This window comes from Gobio gobio (assembly GCF_949357685.1).
Source record: "Gobio gobio genome assembly, chromosome: 21".
NCBI lineage: Eukaryota > Metazoa > Chordata > Actinopteri > Cypriniformes > Gobionidae > Gobio > Gobio gobio.
In genome coordinates, this window is record NC_137117.1 from 17518333 (window position 1) to 17538480 (window position 20148).

Genomic DNA, 20148 nt, shown 5'->3' on the forward strand with positions numbered 1-20148 from the left:
AGTATTTATATTAAATGGTACCAATAATTTGTCAAATTATTATTATATTAATTATCGAATAAATCGATTATATATACACACACATACATACATATTTGTGTGTACACACACTATATAAACAAACTTTTATGTTAGATGCGATTCGATTTCGATTTGACTGCACTAATTGTTGATGATATATATTATAATAATCTTTTTTTTTATAATAGTTTAAAAAAATCATCATTATTATCGCAAGCTGTGAACTCCCAGTATAGTTTTGAAGTATTTTTGTCTTTCTGTAACTGTCCCTATATTTGATTGATATAATTATTTTTACTGATATTATTTTACATTTAATAAAACTGTTGTTGTATGGAAAAGAGCAGCATAAAGGTTCTTTTAATTCTGCTTTTGTGTCCAATAGCAAAACAGCACAAAGGTTTGGAATATAACAGTTAATTTTTTTGCCTTTAACGGCCCATGTCAGGCTTATTTTTATGTGGAACAAACCAGAAAAGAATGAATTAACAGATTGATTGAGTTGTCGACACTGATCTCACGTATTTGAAGGACAATAAAAGACAGAGGCAGGACCAGCTTTGTCCAGTTATCCATTTATGAAGATATGCTTTTGCTGAAATACAATGCATAAATACAATCCTGACCAATAAAAGCAGCAGGATTTCCTGAGTGTACTCTTATAAAAATCAAGCCTTGCATTTCGGTGATCCCATTCTCTGCCCTGTTACAGATAATGGAATACTCATAGTGGCCTGTAATATGTAGCTTGTTCAGTACACTGGAGTGCGACTCCGAGCCCTGGGATCAGATGGTAATTGGATGGAGAGGCTTAAGAAGAAGCGGCTCGTGAAACCCAACATACAAATGAATGGGAGCGACGGGTAAGATGCCGCCGACTCTCTATCCGTGATTCACCAACAGATTCTGTTCAGAAAGGGTGAGAGTGACAAAAAAGGGAGGGAGACAATAAAGATCAAGACTTTAGATTACAAATTCATATAAATATACAGTACAAAAATTCAAATCTAGTCTGTCAATACAATGCATTAGGGCTGCCCTCTAAGAGTCGGCCAGGCGTTAGTTGACCAAATTTGAATTAGTTGGTTAGTCACGCAGTGCGTGATGGACAGATCGTAACACGTGGTAGTTACAGTATGTCAGGCAGGAATTCCAAACGTTCGCCTATCCATCAACCTAATTATGGCTTATCATTTGATACATGTAAGTAGTAGCCTAACGTTTGCCACTTTACATGGCCACTCACTCCAATGATAACCTGGATAGAGCGCACACATGAAAAGCCGCGGACAGCGCATGAATACTAAACGGAGTTCACTTCCAAGTCTTCTTGTGCTTGAACTGACTAGAGTTTAGATTCTCTGCCTGAGCCTGAGCCCGAGCCCGAGCCCGAGCCAGAGCCCAATTTCAATCAAGTAATGAATTTTTAATCATTACTTGATTGGGTGGGCAGAAAGCTATGCCATAATCAGAAATAATATATATATTTTTAGCAAAGTAACAACTAATACTACAACTAAGAAAACAAATGTGTACAAAGTTGCACAAGTCAGGATTAGTCTAAAAATGTGTGTTAACTCACAGCACATGCAGTGATGAAGCGCAGCACTCTGAAAAGAAACGCTCTGAAACACCAGTCATGAGCTGCTCGCGTGAACACTGCACTTTGCTTAACTATTTTTTTGTTTGGTTTCGAATTGTTTGGTTTAAAAGTGGACATTTCAAGCTTTCTATACACATATTTGGTCCCACTTTATATTAGGTGGCCTTAACTACTATGTACTTACATCAAAAAATAAGTACAATGTACTTATTATGTTCATATTGTATTGCAAAACACTTTTGCTGATATTGAGGTGGGATACGGGTAGAGTGAGGGACAGGTGTGGTGTATGGGTAAGTTTAAGGGTAGGGTTAGGTGTAAGGGAAGTGTTAACAGCGCAATTATAAATGTAACTACAGAAATTGCAAACATGCAGGTAATTTTTAAAATGTTAGTACAATGTAAAAACATGTATGTACACAATAAGTGCATTGTATCAAATGATTAATTAAAATGTTAGTACATAGTAGTTAAGGCCACCTAATATAAAGTGGGTCCACATATTTCTCATGTCTGTGAGGCAAGTAGCCTGCTGAGTTTCGGTTTATTTATGAGTTCATGTGCAATGAAAGTGATCGCTCCCACGCCTTCATGTCATGATTATTATCTGCTTTAATCTATTTGCTTCTTATTTATTAAATCTAGGCAATTGGCTGATGAAACATTGATTAAAATTAAGATACAATTTCCGGGCCGGGCTAGGACACGTGAACTAAACTCTAGAACCGACTTATTCACACAAAAACTGTCAACATGCCAGTCTTGGCGAGTATCCCAGCATACATAGTAGGTTAAATCTTAAGTAAACGTAAACAGTCGAGAAAGAAAATGCATGTCTATCAGTATATTGGATCTGTGCACTGTGTCTTAAAGTGACAGTAGCCTAATATTCCTGCTGCTGCCATCTCTGTTTTTAATGTTAATCAAACAACAAAAGACAAAGAAATCACTCACTGCTCTTGACTGAATAACTTTTTTTATTTTAATAAGGATTCATCTCTTATTAAATGTTTACAGTGAATATTATATGCAGTGTTATTCAATTTCTGTACCTGAAAAGTACTGTTAGACCTATACCTGAAAAGTACTGTTTATGTATCTTTGCTCTATTGTTTGATTATTTGTTCTTCTTTTCTTTTCTTTTATTTGACAGGGGTCCTTTTATTTCTGAACATGGCACATACCGAACCATACTGAAATCATGACACAAACCGAACCGTGAGTAATTTGAACCATTACACCCCTATTAGATATACACATGCATACACACACACACACACACACACATACATATATACATATACATATACATATATACACACACATTTTATATATTAGATTACATAATTTTATAATAAAATAGAAAGCTTTAATATCTACATATCTTACGTAAAATCTAAGAATCTCGATGTAGCCTTCATTGTTGACTTAAATACGAAAGCAAAACCACAAGGTGATGCTCCTGCAGGGCTGAAACAAACCCTAGCCAAAAAACAATATTTTAGAGAGTTTACAGTAAAAAAAAAAAATCAGTAGTCACTACCATCACTGCCTGTGGGATTCAGGCCCACACGAGCGAGGGGGTGGAGTACATAGCATGGGTAATCATCGCCCACTAAAGGTCAGGGCCCTTAATTCCAGTCATTCAGAGGTACTCCATACATTACAGCGGGTGTGTGCCAGAGAGGAGGGCAGCAGGAGATAGAGGGAGGACAGGGCATGAGAAGAGGAGGGAGATGAAGAGAGAAACAAAGAGAAAGAGGCGAAAGGGAGGACGTTGCAATGACATCACTCAGAATCAAAGCAGCCCACATAACTATTATTTCTGAATGCTGGCCTTGACCTCTGATGCTTCTCAGCATACATGCAGGCAAAACCAAGATGCTGCTGGAAACGAAAAGGGCGCAAGTTAATTAACGCTACCTGTCAGCAGCACCAAGAGCCAGTTTAACCTCTGAGGATTTACAACTTTCAACCCAGAGGTACAAATCACCCTGGGTCAGGAAATGTGCAACATTGATACCAATTATTGTGCATGGTCTTCAAAAGACTCAAACAAATAATAAATAGGCTTTCTGTGAGGGGTTAAGGTTTTTTAGTAAAAGAAGAGGTTGTGGAAATAGATCCTACACATGAATAAGTGTTTCTTCAACTATGGTAACTTTTGTCCCTCTGGACTTTCAGAAAATAAACTCGCCTTTTACACTCTCTCAAGTTTAACTTGTCTACTAACAATAACCAACACTAGGTACACAAGAATCTTTCATCATTCTGACATTTTCCCCCTGAAATTCCATCAAAATTTTCACCAAAATGTCATTTTCATCACACCTGAATTATGGATGCAGGTATTCTGTGATGAAAATGACATCTGCACATGATTCTGCTGAAAGCCACCAGGGAATACCGTTTCCATGAAAGGGTGGACATGGTCTGCAACAATGGTTAGGTAGATGGTACGTGTGAAAGTAACATCCACATGTATGGCAGGACCCAAGGTTTCCCAGCAGAACATTGCCCAAAGCATCACACTGCCTCCGCCGGCTTGCCTTCTTCCCATAGTGCATCCTGGTGCCATGTGTTCCCCATGTAAGCAACGCACACACACCCGGCCATCCACGTGATGTAAAAGAAAACGTGATTCATCAGACCAGGCCACCTTCTTCCAATGCTCCGTGGTCCAGTTCTGATGCTCACGTGCCCACTGTTGGCGCTTTCGGAGGTGGACAGGGGTCAGCATGGGCACCCTGACTGGTCTGCAGCTATGCAGCCCAATACACAACAAACTGCGATGCACTGTGTATTCTGACACCTTTCTATCAGAACCAGCATCTTCTTGAGCAATTTGAGCTACAGTAGCTCGTCTGTAGGATCGGACCACACGGGCCAGCCTTCGATACTGACCACTGCAGACCGGTAACACCCCACAAGAGCTGCAGATTTGGAGAAGCTCTGACCCAGTTGTCTAGCCATCACAATTTGGTCCTTGTCAAACTCACTTAAATCCTAACGCTTGTCCATTTTTCCTGCTTCTAACATCAACTTTGAGCACAAAATGTTCACTTGCTGCCTAATATATCCCACCAACTAACAGATGCCGTGATGAAGCGATAATCAGTGTTATTCACTTCACCATCATAATGTTATGCCTGATCAGTGTGTGTGTGTGTGTGTGTATATGTGTCTGTCGTTTAAGGTAAAACATGTCCAATAGCTTTATTAAAAAAAAAAAAAACTGGGGAGAAAAAAAAAAATACAGACATAAAACATACAGGCAAAACAAAGGAAAATAGATATGTTTAATTCACTAAAGCACATTCTCCATTAGTAGCACAACCTAGTATCACAAAGAAACCGCACAGCAGTCGCCTTCCACAGCTTTTGCACAAGGCCACTGTCAGCTCAGCAGGCTTGTATATGTTTCAGTCCCTTATCGATTGGACTGTCTTTCCCTGTGGTCGAAAGCAGGAAAACCCAGTGTTTGTGCAGAGAATCAAATTCTGATAACCCTCTTGAGGATCTGGATCAAAACAGGGAACTAACTGGTGGAGGAGGGGAGGCAGAACTAAGAGTGTGGGATATAGAGATAATTAAAATAGGCCCAACACCGAGACCTGAGGAACGGCGACTGCACCGACTGTGCCATTGTGTTGTATTGACCTGTGGTTGATAGCGGTGTGGTGATGAGTGAGTGTCACAAAAACGGTTCAGAGCTGAGAAACGTATAACACAGATAAGAAAGCTGATAGATCAATATCACAGATGTGATGGATTTCTCACAATGCATGAAGGACAAACACTGCCAAGAAAGAAAAAAAAGAAAGAGTGTGTGAGTATAAATGAGTCAAGAGTGACAGATCGAGATATTATTTGTGAGGAAAAAACCTAGTTGTATGATGCCACAAAGGAACGCTCTTGTATAAAAGTCATACAAATGAAAGCATAATCTAAGTATATTATATATAGAGAGAGATTAATTAAAGCACAATAAAAATGTACAATGACATTGTTACTGTATGAACATAGCTTCATGGTTATCATTGAACACAGCCCAACAGAGGAAGTAGTTGCTGTTTGCTGAGGCATTGCTCCAGACTAACATTTGAGAGCAGTGACACCAGCGGAGGAAAATGTATCTCAAAGTTAATTTAATAATAAAATTACTATTGTTTTGCATTGTTTTGTTAATAAGTGCAGTTACAAATAATATTACATATTAGTTTATTGGGAATTTAACAGTGAAGCACTGAGCTTGATTTGATAGGCAGATAAAATGTACTTTTATGTGCAAAAACCTCATTTTTATATAGAAAATTACAAGATTTTACTTATTAAATGTACCATTGTTCTTCCATAATATCATACTGAACTGACCGACAGCTTTAGTGATAATAAAAGGAGCAATCTTTACTTGTTTTCTGTGTAATTCAGTCACAATTCAAAGAATAGTGTTTGTTTTTCATTTGACTTTTTTCCATGTATTAGGAAAGGGGAGTGGAAATGGTTAATGAGTTTAATAAGTGCTCCTCAAATAAGTGCTCCTCTGCTGCCACCTATTTGTTATAGTGGTAATTAATGTTTATTTTTATTTTTATAAAAGTGTCCATGGTCCAGTTCTGATGCTCACATGCCCACTGTTGGTGCTTTCGGCAGTGGACAGGGGTCAGTATGGGCACCCTGATTGGTCTGGGGCTATAGTAGCCCCATACGCAACAAACTGCGATGCACTGTGTATTCTGACACCTTTCAATCAGAACCAGCATTAACTTCTAGAGTAATTTGAGCTACAGTAGCTCATCTGTTTGATCGGACCACACTGGCCAGCCTTCGCTCCCCACGTGCATCAATGAGCCTTGGCCGCCCATGACCCTGTCGCCAGTTCACCACTGTTCCTTCCTTGGACCACTTTTATAGACACTGACCACCACAGACCGGGAACACCCCACAAGAGCTGCAGTTTTGGAGATGCTCTGACCCAGTCGTCTAGCCATTACAATTTGGCCCTTGTCAAACTCTCTCAAATCCTTACGCTTTCCCCCTTTTTCCTGCTTCTAACACATCAACTTTGAGGACAAAATGTTAACTTGCTGCCTTATATATCCAACCCACTAACAAGTGCTGTGATGAAGAGATAATCAGTGTTATTCACTTCACCTGTCAAGTGATCATAATATATATAGTAATTCATGTAAAAATTATTACACAATAAATAAAGAGGTTTATGATTAATTCACATCAATACTATTTATTTAGAGTGAAACAATTTTAAAATGTAAAATGTACTTATTAACTGCACTTAATAATTTCATGTTTTGTTTTTATAAAAGTGCTTGTTTGCCACAGTGTTAGTTTTCCTGCACCTTTAAACTTTTAGTTTTACAAATCATCAACTTAAAAATACATAATATTAAAATAGGAACAAGTGCCCTTGTAAAGTGTTTAAATTTCACTCTAAAAAGGTTGTACGAACCCTGAGATAATTCATGTAAAAAACAAAAAAAGACTATTTCTGCCACAATACCATCTGGTGTAAATCCATGGTGAATGTTGGTGATTTGTGGACTGAAACCCCTTTGTTCATGGCACAATGTTTCCTCTGGTTTCCTGTCTAATCTGATATCTGTGGTTTATAACAGAGAACGCTCCCTACTAGATCTCGCAGTAGCAATGTTATTAATTCTGTGGTGAATTCAAACACTTTCTCACTGGATCTCCCAGCGTTGTGTAGTAACGGTGTCGTGGCCGTGTATGGGCTCGCGCTGCGCTGTCTATTATTGCTCCCAGCTAAAAAAAAAAAAACGGTCCACGCAACACAGCTCAGACGAGTTATGTTCCACTTTTGTTTCGTTTGCTGTTTCTCATATGTAACAGAAATCACAGTTTTTATCAGTTGGGCACTGTGGTGGTCACACCAAAATTTTGTCGCACCAGCAGGAAAAAGGTCCCAAAATGTGACCATTTAGTCGCAGTCTAGAGCCCTGCATTGTGAACCTTTATAAACCTAAATAGTATATCGGATTCCCACCAAAGAAAGTGATGTAACCTACAGAAACAGTTGGGTTGATGTGAGCTGCTAGTTTCTCATTTTCCTCTCTGAGGCCTTGTCTAAATTCCCCTCACCATTAAGGGCAGGGAAGACAGCTGCTGTCGCTACGACGGCAAACAAGAGAGAAGCAGATGAAGAAGAACGATCAAACAAGACAAACAAACAAGGCCGAGAGGGAGCTCGACTCTGAACTCTGCATTGAGCAGAGTACATGAGGGGAAAAAAAAGGAAAGAAAAATCGCCAGCAGCGACAGCGAGTTCAATCTACGAGCAAGTTCTGCTGATTTTAACTTCACCAACTTCTGATGTACTGCTCTCTGATCCTTTCATTTCAGCGTCAGATAAATCACACAGTCACAGGCAATCAAATATGCGAAAAGGAAGTACTCCGCAACACATCTGGGCATAATGCACGTCCTGAATAAGGCATTTAATGAGCCTGATAAGAGCTGATCTACCGCTTTTTCACTTCACCTTTCATTAGGCAGGAAGTTTCATTGAGGCATGTAAATTTCTTTCTCCAAAAAAAGCCAACCTGGACAAAATACTTTAAAGGCCTATTCAAACTGATTGCGAAAATAAAATGCAAAACAAACGGGGCTATTCACACCAAGAGCAAAACGAATATTCATCAGTCTACATTAAAACATTGCTTCAGTAAAGTGTCTGTCAAATGAACTAAAATCAAAGCGCAATATGGCTTTGTGCCCTTATCAAATCGCGAAAGACTGCTATTTAATTAAACAAGTATATAGTCTGTTTGCGCTGCATGCTTCAAAGCGAAGTGCGCACTTTGCTCACGCGATCAGCTCATGATCCAACATTTTGTGGGCAAATGATTACAGCTATTCATTAGATTTGTAATGAGAAGCATTTCCCAGAAACAGTAGTTTTCCGCCATAATAAAAGCTGAACTGCAGTTTCCATCAAAATAAAAGCTCTAGGATAAACTAAGCACAAAAAAGTATTGTGATGTTCCTTATACCCAGTGTTTCTCTTCTAAATCTAGTTCACAATGAACATTTGTTTCATACCTGGTGTGAATAGGCCTTAACGGTTGTTCATACAACTACAGCTGATGGTAAAACAGATCGTCCTCTTCAGAACTTCAGAACATGTGGAAGTCGGAAACATACACTCACCCTTTATCTTTCAAACACAAGCACAGTGTCAGTTACTTTCTTTCTCAAAGGTCAGGGGGTTTTGTGACCCCAAGCTCCCTGGCCACTACATCATGTCTAGTGTGACAAGACATTGTGAGAAGGAACCAATATATGCATGATCTCTGCCCTTTTCATCTCTGGACATATAAGCTAGAAATGCCCTTTGCTCTAATAACATCATCATCCAAAAAATGAGTTTATGATATAACTAGGTGCAAGAGGAAACTCAATATTAAACTTTTAGCCTGCTACACTATTCCGATATCAATTCATTCAATAAAAGTTATGGCACTACATGAGTATATATAAATGAATGATTTTTAAATAAGTCAAATTCTTCTTCTTTATTAAATAACATAGATGCGATGTAGGTGTTTCTTCAGCTAGAAGCACTTTTAGCCACCTGTACTTTTAGAAAGTAAACTCTCTTAAAATAAACCTTTCAATAATTTAAATGCATTGCCAATCATTTCTAACAGCGGACATGCATTAACCAAAAGAGAACTCAAGAGAATTTTTGTTATCCATTTTCCATTTTCACCACAGTGTCATTTCTTCACATCTCAAAATATGTATTGTGTTTAAAAGCATACTGTGGTGCAAATTACATCTTTAACATTTCTGGAATAAAAATGACTGACTCTTTTGTCTTGCTAAGGCTAAGGCATGTTATGTATCCTAAACATACAAAATGAACAGTTAAAGCTTAATGGGAATTAGTAAATAATAAAAATATTGTTCACATATGATTTACCTACATCAAGCACACTCTTCACTGATACATTTGAAAATAAGTAAAAAATGATGAGGGCATGTTATTTTTTTTATGTTACCTTAAAGCTGTATTATGTAACATTTTGCAGTAAAATGACAGAAAAAACCACTAGGCCAGTGTTATATATTTTGTTCAGTTGAGTACTTACAATATCCCAAATGTTTCCAACTATTTGTAAATTGTGAGAAAATTGCTATATTAACCGAGGAGCCGGGACCAAGCGGCAACCTCCTGCAATTTCTCTTGAAGCTAATATGGAAGTGACTTAAACTGCAATTCATCGACTGGCCAATAGGGACAGGCTCCAGAAGGGAGCAGAATCTCATTGAGCTCCATGTTAAAATGCCCAACTTTACGGCAGAAAAAAACATGTTTACAGCCTGGTACAAATTGTGGTTTTGGTCTATACGGCTAATTTTGCTCTTCATGACAACTGTGAGGGGGGTGAATTTTTTAATAACTCATTTGTTTACATTATATAAAGCTTTAAAGTTCTTCATAATTAAGGGCCTGGCCACTTTGACTGACAGGTGGATAGCCATTTGTCTGCTGTCTGTTAGTCATCGTGTCACCTCAGCTCCACCTACGTCCCGCCTCTTTGCCCATTTTCTATTATCCAAGAGTGACGCGCCAAGATGGCAACGGCCAGCTCGTCCCTACTTTACGCTTCAAAACTGCTCTTCAGAATCCTATGGGTGATGTCATGAAAACTACGTCCATATGTTTTTACAGTCTATGGCTGGGATGTGTGAGGGAGTCGCCTGTCAATGGCGTCATATCTGCATTACCCTTGGTTTCCGGTTTTATTCTGCAGAAACGCTTTATTCTTACTGCAGTGTGCAACAACATAGCAGCCGCCGAGCGAACGCACAGAGTAACGTCATAACATCATTTTCAACACACTCAGATGTTTCTAATATGATAAACAGAGCTGCGTTACCTCATACTCATGAGCGGAAAAGCGGAAGTGGCGACTGTCATAATAAAAGTCCCGCTGCTCCTGAGGCGTGTGTTGCGTTCATCTTAATAACAATCGCTCCAGCGGCCTTTCTCAGCTCCACAACACTCGGTCCTGCTCTGCTTCATACTTCAGTAACGTTAATAATTGCATCCATGAACATGATTTCTGCCCGAGTCCTATCCCGATTCTTTTCCACCGGCTGTGAGGTGAAGACCACATGTCTCAAGATTCTGCGCTCAAACGTGGCGTCATCAAACTACGCCTTTGTTTTGAACAGGCGACCTCTAGCGGACGGAAAAGTTACATAGTGCACCTTTAATGTAAAAAAAAAAAAACTGCTGAAATCTGTTCAGCCTGGGACATAAAAAGAGTCCATAAATGAAGAAACACCTACAGTTTATTTCAAAGCTATAAATAATGTTTTGGTGATTTTTGTATTTGTATTATAATACATTTGTATTATTATAATTTTAATTAAAATAAAATACATTTTATTACGAGAACACAAACAGTTGTGTAGTATAGATTTAAGCTTCCCTATCTGCATTTGGTCTGGTTTGAATTGGAGATCCATCATATCAGACGCTTGACAGGCAACCTGGAACTCAAAAGAACACACTTCTTACCCGTCTGCTGTAGAAAGGAGGGGCGAAACAAGAAAGAACAGCAAAAACAAAATATCCCTGTACGAGTTGGATGATGGGATCGTTCGCTTTTCACAAAAAGCGTCTTTTTTTTTCAAACGAGAAGCCATTTCTTCCGTACGAATAGTCTGGAAAACAATACGCTTTTTCTGAAAACAAAAAAAAGCAAACAAAAACCTATTTGTTGTAGGTAAAGGAACCCACAATTTGGTTGCTCTCCTTATGATGTCTGATGACAACCGTGAAAAAATAGATGTCTTTGAAGCGAGTCCGTGGAGGTACTTCAAACCTGCCTTTGTGGATGGAGTGATGGCCGGTCCAAACAGTATTTGCCGCTCCTCCTAACAGCTTCAATAGAATAAAATAGGGAAAGAGCTTTTTGGAGACCAGACAGACAAAAGTGAACCGCCTTGTTCCGATGCCAAATGGGAAACAGCACGCGGATGCTTTCGGGGTAACAAAGCAAGAAAGCCATTCCTAATGCACTTTTATCACACCTGGAGAGTGTTGAAAAAAAAAAGTCAACTACAGAGTTGAGAACAAATAAGTGATTCTATTGTTCAAGTTTTGAAGCTGCTTTTTAGCGGAACAATGTCTGTCTGCCGGTTTATCAGAGTTATCAGAATGAATGCACAGTGGTGCAACTGCAGCTCCGCTGCGGAAAGGTCACGTTAGCCATTGTGTTGGGCTCTTGGCCTCAGGTCCCCCGCTGACTGTGGCTTCAGGGCTTTGTGAGGATGTTCATAGGCCATGTGGCACGGCTGAGCCAAAATGAAGCCTTCAGAATAGGTCTGATATGCCGTTTGATAGTGCAAAGCGCAGACGATAGCAATGGCACGATTGTAGAGGGAAGCACAGAAGCAAGACACAAGAGAAGTAGTACAGATTGAAAGATGAAATGAGAATTATGGCTACAAAGAGCGGTGAGCCAAGCATGTAGTCAGCCTTTTTTGATTTGATCTTTTTGTATCACAAGCTCTGTGTATTTCACATTTGGTTCTAAAATCCTTCCACCGCAAAGTCAGCTACTGTAGGTGCAAATTGAATCTATTTTCGCAACAAAGGCCTAACAACACACAAACTGCTGTAAAGATTTAAAGATTGAAAAAAACCCAATCAAAGATTTTGATTTATGCAATTACACTGAATGGGGTCTGAAGCTTTCAAACTTCAAAAAAGACCAGCAAGTACGAGAAAAGTAGCATACAAGTGCTCCATACAACTCGCATGCTATTTCCAAAGTCTTTTGAAGTCTTACAATAGCTTTGTGTGAGGAAGAGACTGAAATTTGGATCGTTACCCATTGAAAATCTTCCATCCACCCTTGACACATTCATGAGATTTGTAAGAATTGTTCTTTGGAGTTAGATTTTTTTCCCCCAATGAATCGTTTGATTCAGTTAACTGAATCAATTCTTAAATTCAACTCAATGATCTGGTCACAGTGGTTAACAGCTCATAGAATGAGAAGATTAATCTGTTTCTCACCCAGATCTATCGTATGACTTCAGAACACTTGGAACATAGTGATACATACCTTTATCGTGCTTTTGTCTCCATTTTGAAGCTTGGTATAATGGACTTTTTAGTGGAGGGACAGAAATCTCTCAGGTATCATTACATCCACCGATCAGGCATAACATTATGACGAGGTGAAGTGAATAATTACGGATTATCTCTTCATCACGGCACCTGTTAGTGTTAGGATATATTAGGCAGCAAATTAACATTTTGTCCACAAAGTCGATGTGTTAGAAGCAGCAAAAAATTAGCAAGCGTAACGATTTGAGCGGGTTTGACATGGGCCAAATTGTGATGGGTAGATGACTTGGTCAGAGCAGTCTCCAAAACTGCAGCTCTTGTGGGGTGTTCCCGGTCTGCAGTGGTCAGTATCTATAAAAGTAGTCCAAGGAAGGAACAGTGTTGAATCTGTGACAGGGTCATGGGCGGCAAAGGCTCATTGATGCAAGTGGGGAGCGAAGGCTGGCCCGTGTGGTCCGATCAAACAGATGAGCTACTGTAGCTCAAATTGCTCAAGAAGTTAATGCTGGTTCTGATTGAAAGGTGTCAGAATACACAGTGCATCGCAGTTTGTTGCGTATGGGACAGCATAGCTGCAGACCAGTCAGGGTGCCCATACTGACCCCTGTCCACCTACGAAAGCGCCAACAGTGGGCACGTGAGCATCAGAACTGGACCCTGGAGCAATGGAAGAAGGTGGCCTGGTCTGATGAATCACCTTTTCTTTCACATCACGTGGATGGCCAGGTGCGTGTGTGTTGCTTACATGGGGAACACATGGCACCAGGATGCACTATGGGAAGAAGGCAAGCCGGCGGAGGCAGTGTGATGCTTTGGGCAATGTTCTGCTGGGAAACCTTGGGTCCTGCCATACATGTGGATGTTACTTTCACACATACCATCTACCTAACCATTGTTGCAGACCATGTCCACCCTTTCATGGAAACGGTATTCCCTGTTGGCTGTAGCCTCTTTCAGCAGGATAATGCGCCCTGCCACAAACCAAAAATGGTTCAGGAATGGTTTGAGGAGCACAACAATGAGTTTGAGGTGTTGACTTGGCCTCAAAATTCCCCAGATCTCAATCAAATCGAGCATCTGTGAGATGTGCTGAACAAACAAGTCTGATCCAAGGAGGCCCCACCTCGCAAAAGGATCTGCTGCTGCAAGAACATCTTGGTGCCAGATACCACAGCACACCTTCAGGGGCCTAGTGAAGTCCATGCCTCGACGGGTCAGGGCTGTTTTGGCAGCAAAAGAGGGACCAACAGAATATTAGGTCAAAATGCTATGCCTGATCAGTGTATATCTTCATTCGTGTTTCAAAGTTGGAGTTGGAGTTGGAGAAGCGATTACAAGTTGGTGAAATATAACCAAGAAAATAGTTTTTTCCTTATGAATCCTGCATAATAAGACCAAGAATATGTATTAACTGAAAAAATGCACCCAAAAATGAAAAATATGTAATTTACTGCCCTCATGTTGTTCTAAATCTATTGATTTTCAATAAATGGACCAAAAAAAGAGACCTTTTTTTCCTCTCCAAAATATCTTCATTGTGTTCCAGAGAAGTAAGTAAGGTTTGAAATCACATGAGGGTGAGTAAATGACAACAGAACTTAAATTTGTGGGTGAACTATACCTTTATGAAGTACACAGGGTCAAATTTGATGTCATGTTGACATTTGCCCTCAGAAAGCACAGAGAACGTCCACACTTCGGGTTTTATGGGAGAAAGAAATGGTAAAACAGAGAGTGTAATAAACCTTGATCTTCAGGGGTAAGAAACAGAAATGTAGTCCTAATCCCTTTAGCTAACAGACAGCAGCCAGTAAAGCACAGCATCTTCTAAAACCCATTTGAGTGTTTCTTCAGCCTAGACCCACATGTTCAGTTAATCAACAACACAGACACTTATCTTAGAGATTACATTGAATTTTAATGTCCTCCTTCCTACAGCGTTGATAAAGGCGGATGTAGTCCACGTATACATATTGCGTCTCCAAGTACATGGACAGGTGTTATTGGGTTCCCACAGCACTGCACTTTTTTAATGTAAAGGCTTTCAGAAATGGCAAGGCAACAATCTCTGTCATATATAAGTGCAAATCACGGTTTTCTAGTTCACCCAACCCCCACACACGTTTCTATAGATGTGCAATAAAAATTAAATAAAGAAAAAGCCTCTCCATCTATTTCCCTCAAGGTCTTTCTCAGTGTGGCTGCGTGAAGCTTTTCGAGCTATTACCGCAAACAAGATAATCCTAGGCATCTATTATATTGTGTAAATGTGCTGCTGGAACAATAAGTTTGTTCTGAACTCAAACCACTTTAACGTGGCACTTTCGAAAAACTTTTCAAATCTGTGCCGCCAACAAACTCGCCATTATACTTGATGTTGTTTGCCAATGCGAGCTCTATTATTTCAGGATACAAAAGGAGGAGAGAAAGGGAAGCGACGGCAAAAAAGAAAGATAATGGTGTTCGCTTTGATTGGTTCCTTCGAACACAGGCAGACTGAGGATCAATTCACTTTTTGAAAAGAGGGGAAGGTTGTTTACAACGGAGGACCTGCAGCAATATGAAAATGAAATCAATAATCCCACTGTGAAGAATGGATGGATAGAGGCTCGAGGCGTCTGGTCTTACAAGAAAAAGGCAAAAAAAAATAAAAATGAAAGGCAGAGATTGGGAATGATAAGCCTTATGCCTGCAGTTGAGCACACATTGAGTCTTATATTTTTAGTAGAAGTTATTGTATGAGATCAGTTAAACAGGTTTACCTTCATTAATTATTCTACTTCTAATTATTCATAAATCAAAAGTAAACTCATTTGCCTTCTTGAATTTAAAAATTAAGTATTAAATAAAAATAACATGCTTCAACTATGGAAATAATAGTGTATCATCACAATTTGTCCAATATTTAAATCAATTAATCCACTAATTATATTTATATTTAACCCTTTAAGCCTGAAAAAAAAAATCATTATCACATTACTAAGGAACCACAGAATGTAATAACACAAAATAGGTATCATTTTAAAGCTTAGAAACCATGTCGATCAACTCTTAACAAGTGCTGAGTAGTTAGACAAAATAGGTGTCATTTACAATGAATGTAGCCAATATGATTAACTCCTAAGTAATAAGTAAGGAGCTGCAATGTGTCAAAAACATCATATGGCTCAGATAGTCATGTGTCATGTCATTTGAAAGGTCTCACGGAGTAGAATACAACAAGCATCATTTTTTTGGTCTTTGACTAAACTTGAGTGAATTTTTGTACGGGAAGCCCCGCAAGACCTATGTGTCAATAATATATGTACATACAGCTTTTATGTCACGTTTTCACTCTTAACTTCATGAAACATGCACAGATCGTGGAAAATGGCACATCCTTACTTACAGTGGATGCTCCCGATTGAAATCGAACTCAAAATCAAACATAATCCATTGCATCGATCACGAGATATTCCTCATGGAGGAACAATTTTAAAAATGCCTATGGGGGCGTCAAGGGTAAGCCTAAAAAAAGGCTACCTTGGTTCCAAATACTGTAACTTTTGATTACTATATGCTATCACCACAAAATTTGATCCAGATGTGGCTCACATGTAGGGGTGAAAATGTACCTCCTACCTTATTTCCTGCCTGAGTTATTGCATGTCAAATAAGCAAGATATGTAAAATTAAGGCTGGGTAAAAAAATATTGATTTCTCGGTTTTAATCGATTCTCACTTTTACAAAACAATATCAATTCTTAAATCCCAAGAATCGATTAGGCATCCTCAGTTAATGAATGAAATGAACATTGTAGCACACCTCCCATCCAAAAAAATCACAATAATCTTTGTGCTTTATTACTATTGATATGAAACAAAGTCTCAGATTTCAAATTACGTCAATTTTTTTACGAAATTCAAAAGCATAAATACGGCTTTGGCGCTGTGGCACAAGATCGCTCTGCCAGCTCAGCTTAAGAGAACCGGCAGCGTGGAATGCACATGAACGGATCTTCTCTTCCTCCTTAATACCACAGCGCGAAATAAACATGAATAAGCATCTGAAAGTGTGTTAAAAGATACAGGACAACTTACTGAAATCCGCATCATGTCACATATAATCGCTCAAGTGTCTCAATCGCAGAAAGACGTAAGTAAAATGGCTTGTAAACAATGTCATGTAACGTCACATTTACCTCAGAAAAAACATATCCAGTGTCCATAAACTCGTTAGTCAGCTTTAGTCAGCTAGAAAAAGTACTTCTAGAGAGGAGCATTTTGCTAAATATATGCACCACATTACATAGGCTATTCATTGTCATTTTTTATGTTCTTCAATATTTAATGCATGTATGTAGCCTATGAATAAATCTGACAAGTTTTTATGACAGCCAAAAGTTTATATTTCAAAAAACTAATTGGAGTAGAAATATGATTATGTAATTGTAAAGTTAATATTATAACTTTATTATTATTTAAACAAAAAACATAATTTAGTGTAATTTAAGTGTTTGTATACAAATCAGTTAATTTTTTACCTTCAATATTAGTAGGCTAATGTAGTATCAACTGACTCCCATAGTTTACAACATAGTTCAGAGATTTGTTTTCCTTGAGAAAATTGGCCATGTATTGTACCTGATATATATCTAAAGTAATCGATATTGAATTGAAAGCTTGTGAATCGAAATCGAATCGAATTGTGAAATTTGTGTCAATACCCAGCCCTATGTAAAATTATACTGAACAAATTGTTTTTGAATTAATTTGATGAGTAAATAACTCAAATATTCACCCATAAATCCATCTATTGCTGTAAGGTAACCTACAGAAAACGATGCTTTAATTTTCTTTTTACACCACTAATGTACAGATTGACACACACACACACAGAGAGAGAGAGAGAGAGAGAGAGAGAGAGAGAGAGAGAGAGAGAGAGAGAGAGAGAGAGAGAGAGAGAGAGAGAGAGAGAGAGAGAGAGAGAGAGAGAGAGAGAGAGAGAGAGAGAGAGAGAGAGAGAGAGAGAGAGAGAGAGAGAGAGAGAGAGAGTGAGAGTGAGAGTGAGAGTGAGAGTGAGAGTGAGAGTGAGAGTGAGAGAGAGAGAGAGAGAGAGAGAGAGTGAGAGTGAGAGTGAGAGTGAGAGAGAGAGAGAGAGACAACATATCTAAACATATCTAGACAGTATATTAGTACACTTGGAACGCTGCTCAGCCAATCAAATATAAGGACTGTAACTATCAGTTGTATAATTAGAATTTGTATCAGTCCCAACATTCAGAATGTAAATGGTTCTTTGTAGTTATAATCACTATAGGACAAACCTTCCTGTATAAAGGGTGTTTTTCAGGGTCAGACATTGGATAGTTCAATGATTCAGTACAGACAATGATACAACTTCACTCCCTAACAAAACACTATTCTCATCTAAGTAGAAAGATGTTTAAAACGTCTGCTCACCTACCTTGACCCAGTCTCTCTACTTTCCTTCTTAGCTTTCCATTTATTTCATTCTATTTTCCAGTTTGTTTCAGTGAAAGAGCTCACACAGATCACGCACACAATAAAAACATCTCATTGTATTTGAAATGTCGGATGTAGACCATTTATTTCAATGGTGGTGCTCCTATTGATGATTTGTTTGTGGACCCTAGAGTCAACGTCAGTTGTTGCATTTGTATCTTGCTCTACAGCCAAATAAATATCAAACTGTCAAGCAATATTCCAGCAGTACTTGATATGAGAACTCCCGCTAACACACACAGCTCTGAGTTGGCACTGCGGGGGTCGTGGGAAGGCCTCGGAGCACCTGGCAGCCAGTTCCTTATAATCTATCGAAATGAAAAGAGGTTCTGTCTCTGGGCCTCGCTGGAGAAATGCAGCAATACATTCTGTGATCTGACTCGTGTGTGTGTGTGTGTGTGTGTGTGTGTGTGTGTGTGTGTGTGGTGATAGACGCTAGGTACAGGATGGGGCTGAATTAAGTGCGTTTGTGCACATTTCTAACCTAGCTATACCCTTGGGTATAACTAGGGGTAAAACCTGCTCAAAAATGCTCCCTGAAGTCAGCCTGCTTTTGGGCAAAAAATTAAGCATAAATAAAGCAGGAAGATATAAGACTGTTACATTGATTTCACCACAATTAAGGGGTGTTGTTACGCACAACGCAAACTCAAAGCAGCGTTGAATAGCTTATTGCTTTAATAAAATACAGGCAGAAGCAATATGATTAAACAAATCAATGTTTAAATAATTAATAAATGAATAATAATAATAATAATAATAATGTAGTTATTTACATTACAATTAATTGCTATTTAAACATTGGTGTTTTGTGTATTTTATATTGTATATTTTTATGTATTGTTTACTACAATTAAAAATAATATTTAAATAATTAAAAATAGTAATAGTAATACATTTAATTGTTTTTATTTAATGTATTATATTTATTACTATTAATACATAATTCATATAATAATAATAATAATAATAATAATAATAATAATACTACATTTAATCACTTAAACTGTTGTGTTTTTATATTAATATATTAATTTTTATTATTATTAAATATGATTTATATTTAAACAACAACAATAGATTTAAATTCTTATTCAGACATTAATGTTTGAACATTTGTTATAGTATTTATTATTACTATTAAATATAAAGATGTATATTTTAATAACATTAATTAAATTAATGTAATTATTTCAACATTATTGGTTTGTATTTTAATTAAATATAACAAGTAATAAAGTTGTATTAGGGTTTGGGTTTGAGTTAGTCTGTTATAAATTATAATTTATATAAAAAAATTAAATAAAATAAGACTGAATGACATTGTATGAATTTTCATAAATTGCATAAAAAAATGGTTTCATGTGAAAATAATTTAAACTATGTTGTAGCAGCAATGATTATTGAACAGAGCACCCCACAAACTCTCACACGCTCCTTATACACTCAGAGCTCATATGAGTGCTGATGTATTTCTATATGTGGACGGGCAATCTGAAACATCTGTTACAAGAGCATGCATTGGCCTGAACTGTCACACACACATCAACACACACATGGGGCATTAGCCCTTGAGCTTGCAGTAATGCTGATGACAGAGCTGGGGCTTTGGGGGCAAATTTTGCGCTGAGTAAAACAGCATTAAAAGTTTTGGGCAGCCTCTCAAAAAGTTCAGCCCTGACACAACAGCCCCTGCTGCCCCACAGCATCAATCCAGCGTCAGACACAGAGGGCTAACTAGCCTATTCCCTTCTCCCGCTCTCTCTTTCTCTTCCCCCTCCATTTTTGTGTATTTTTATCCCTTTCTTTATCTCCTCCCCTCCATCTCTGCTTCAGCAGTTGCCCACGAGCCTCTCTATCTTCTCTGCGTTAAATGCAAGGGAGCTCA

General features: G+C 38.3%; 1 protein-coding gene across 1 annotated transcript in view; it reads right to left on the bottom strand.

Moving 5' to 3' along the window:
- Positions 1 to 520: 520 nt before the first annotated feature.
- Positions 521 to 20148, bottom strand: part of chchd6a (coiled-coil-helix-coiled-coil-helix domain containing 6a) — a 100537-nt gene continuing 80909 nt past the window's right edge. The window contains exon 9 of the mRNA XM_079802431.1: positions 521 to 927. Within this exon, the coding sequence (XP_079658557.1) occupies positions 904 to 927 (24 nt within the window). The 3' untranslated portion in view covers positions 521 to 903. The remainder of the gene's footprint in view (positions 928 to 20148) is intronic.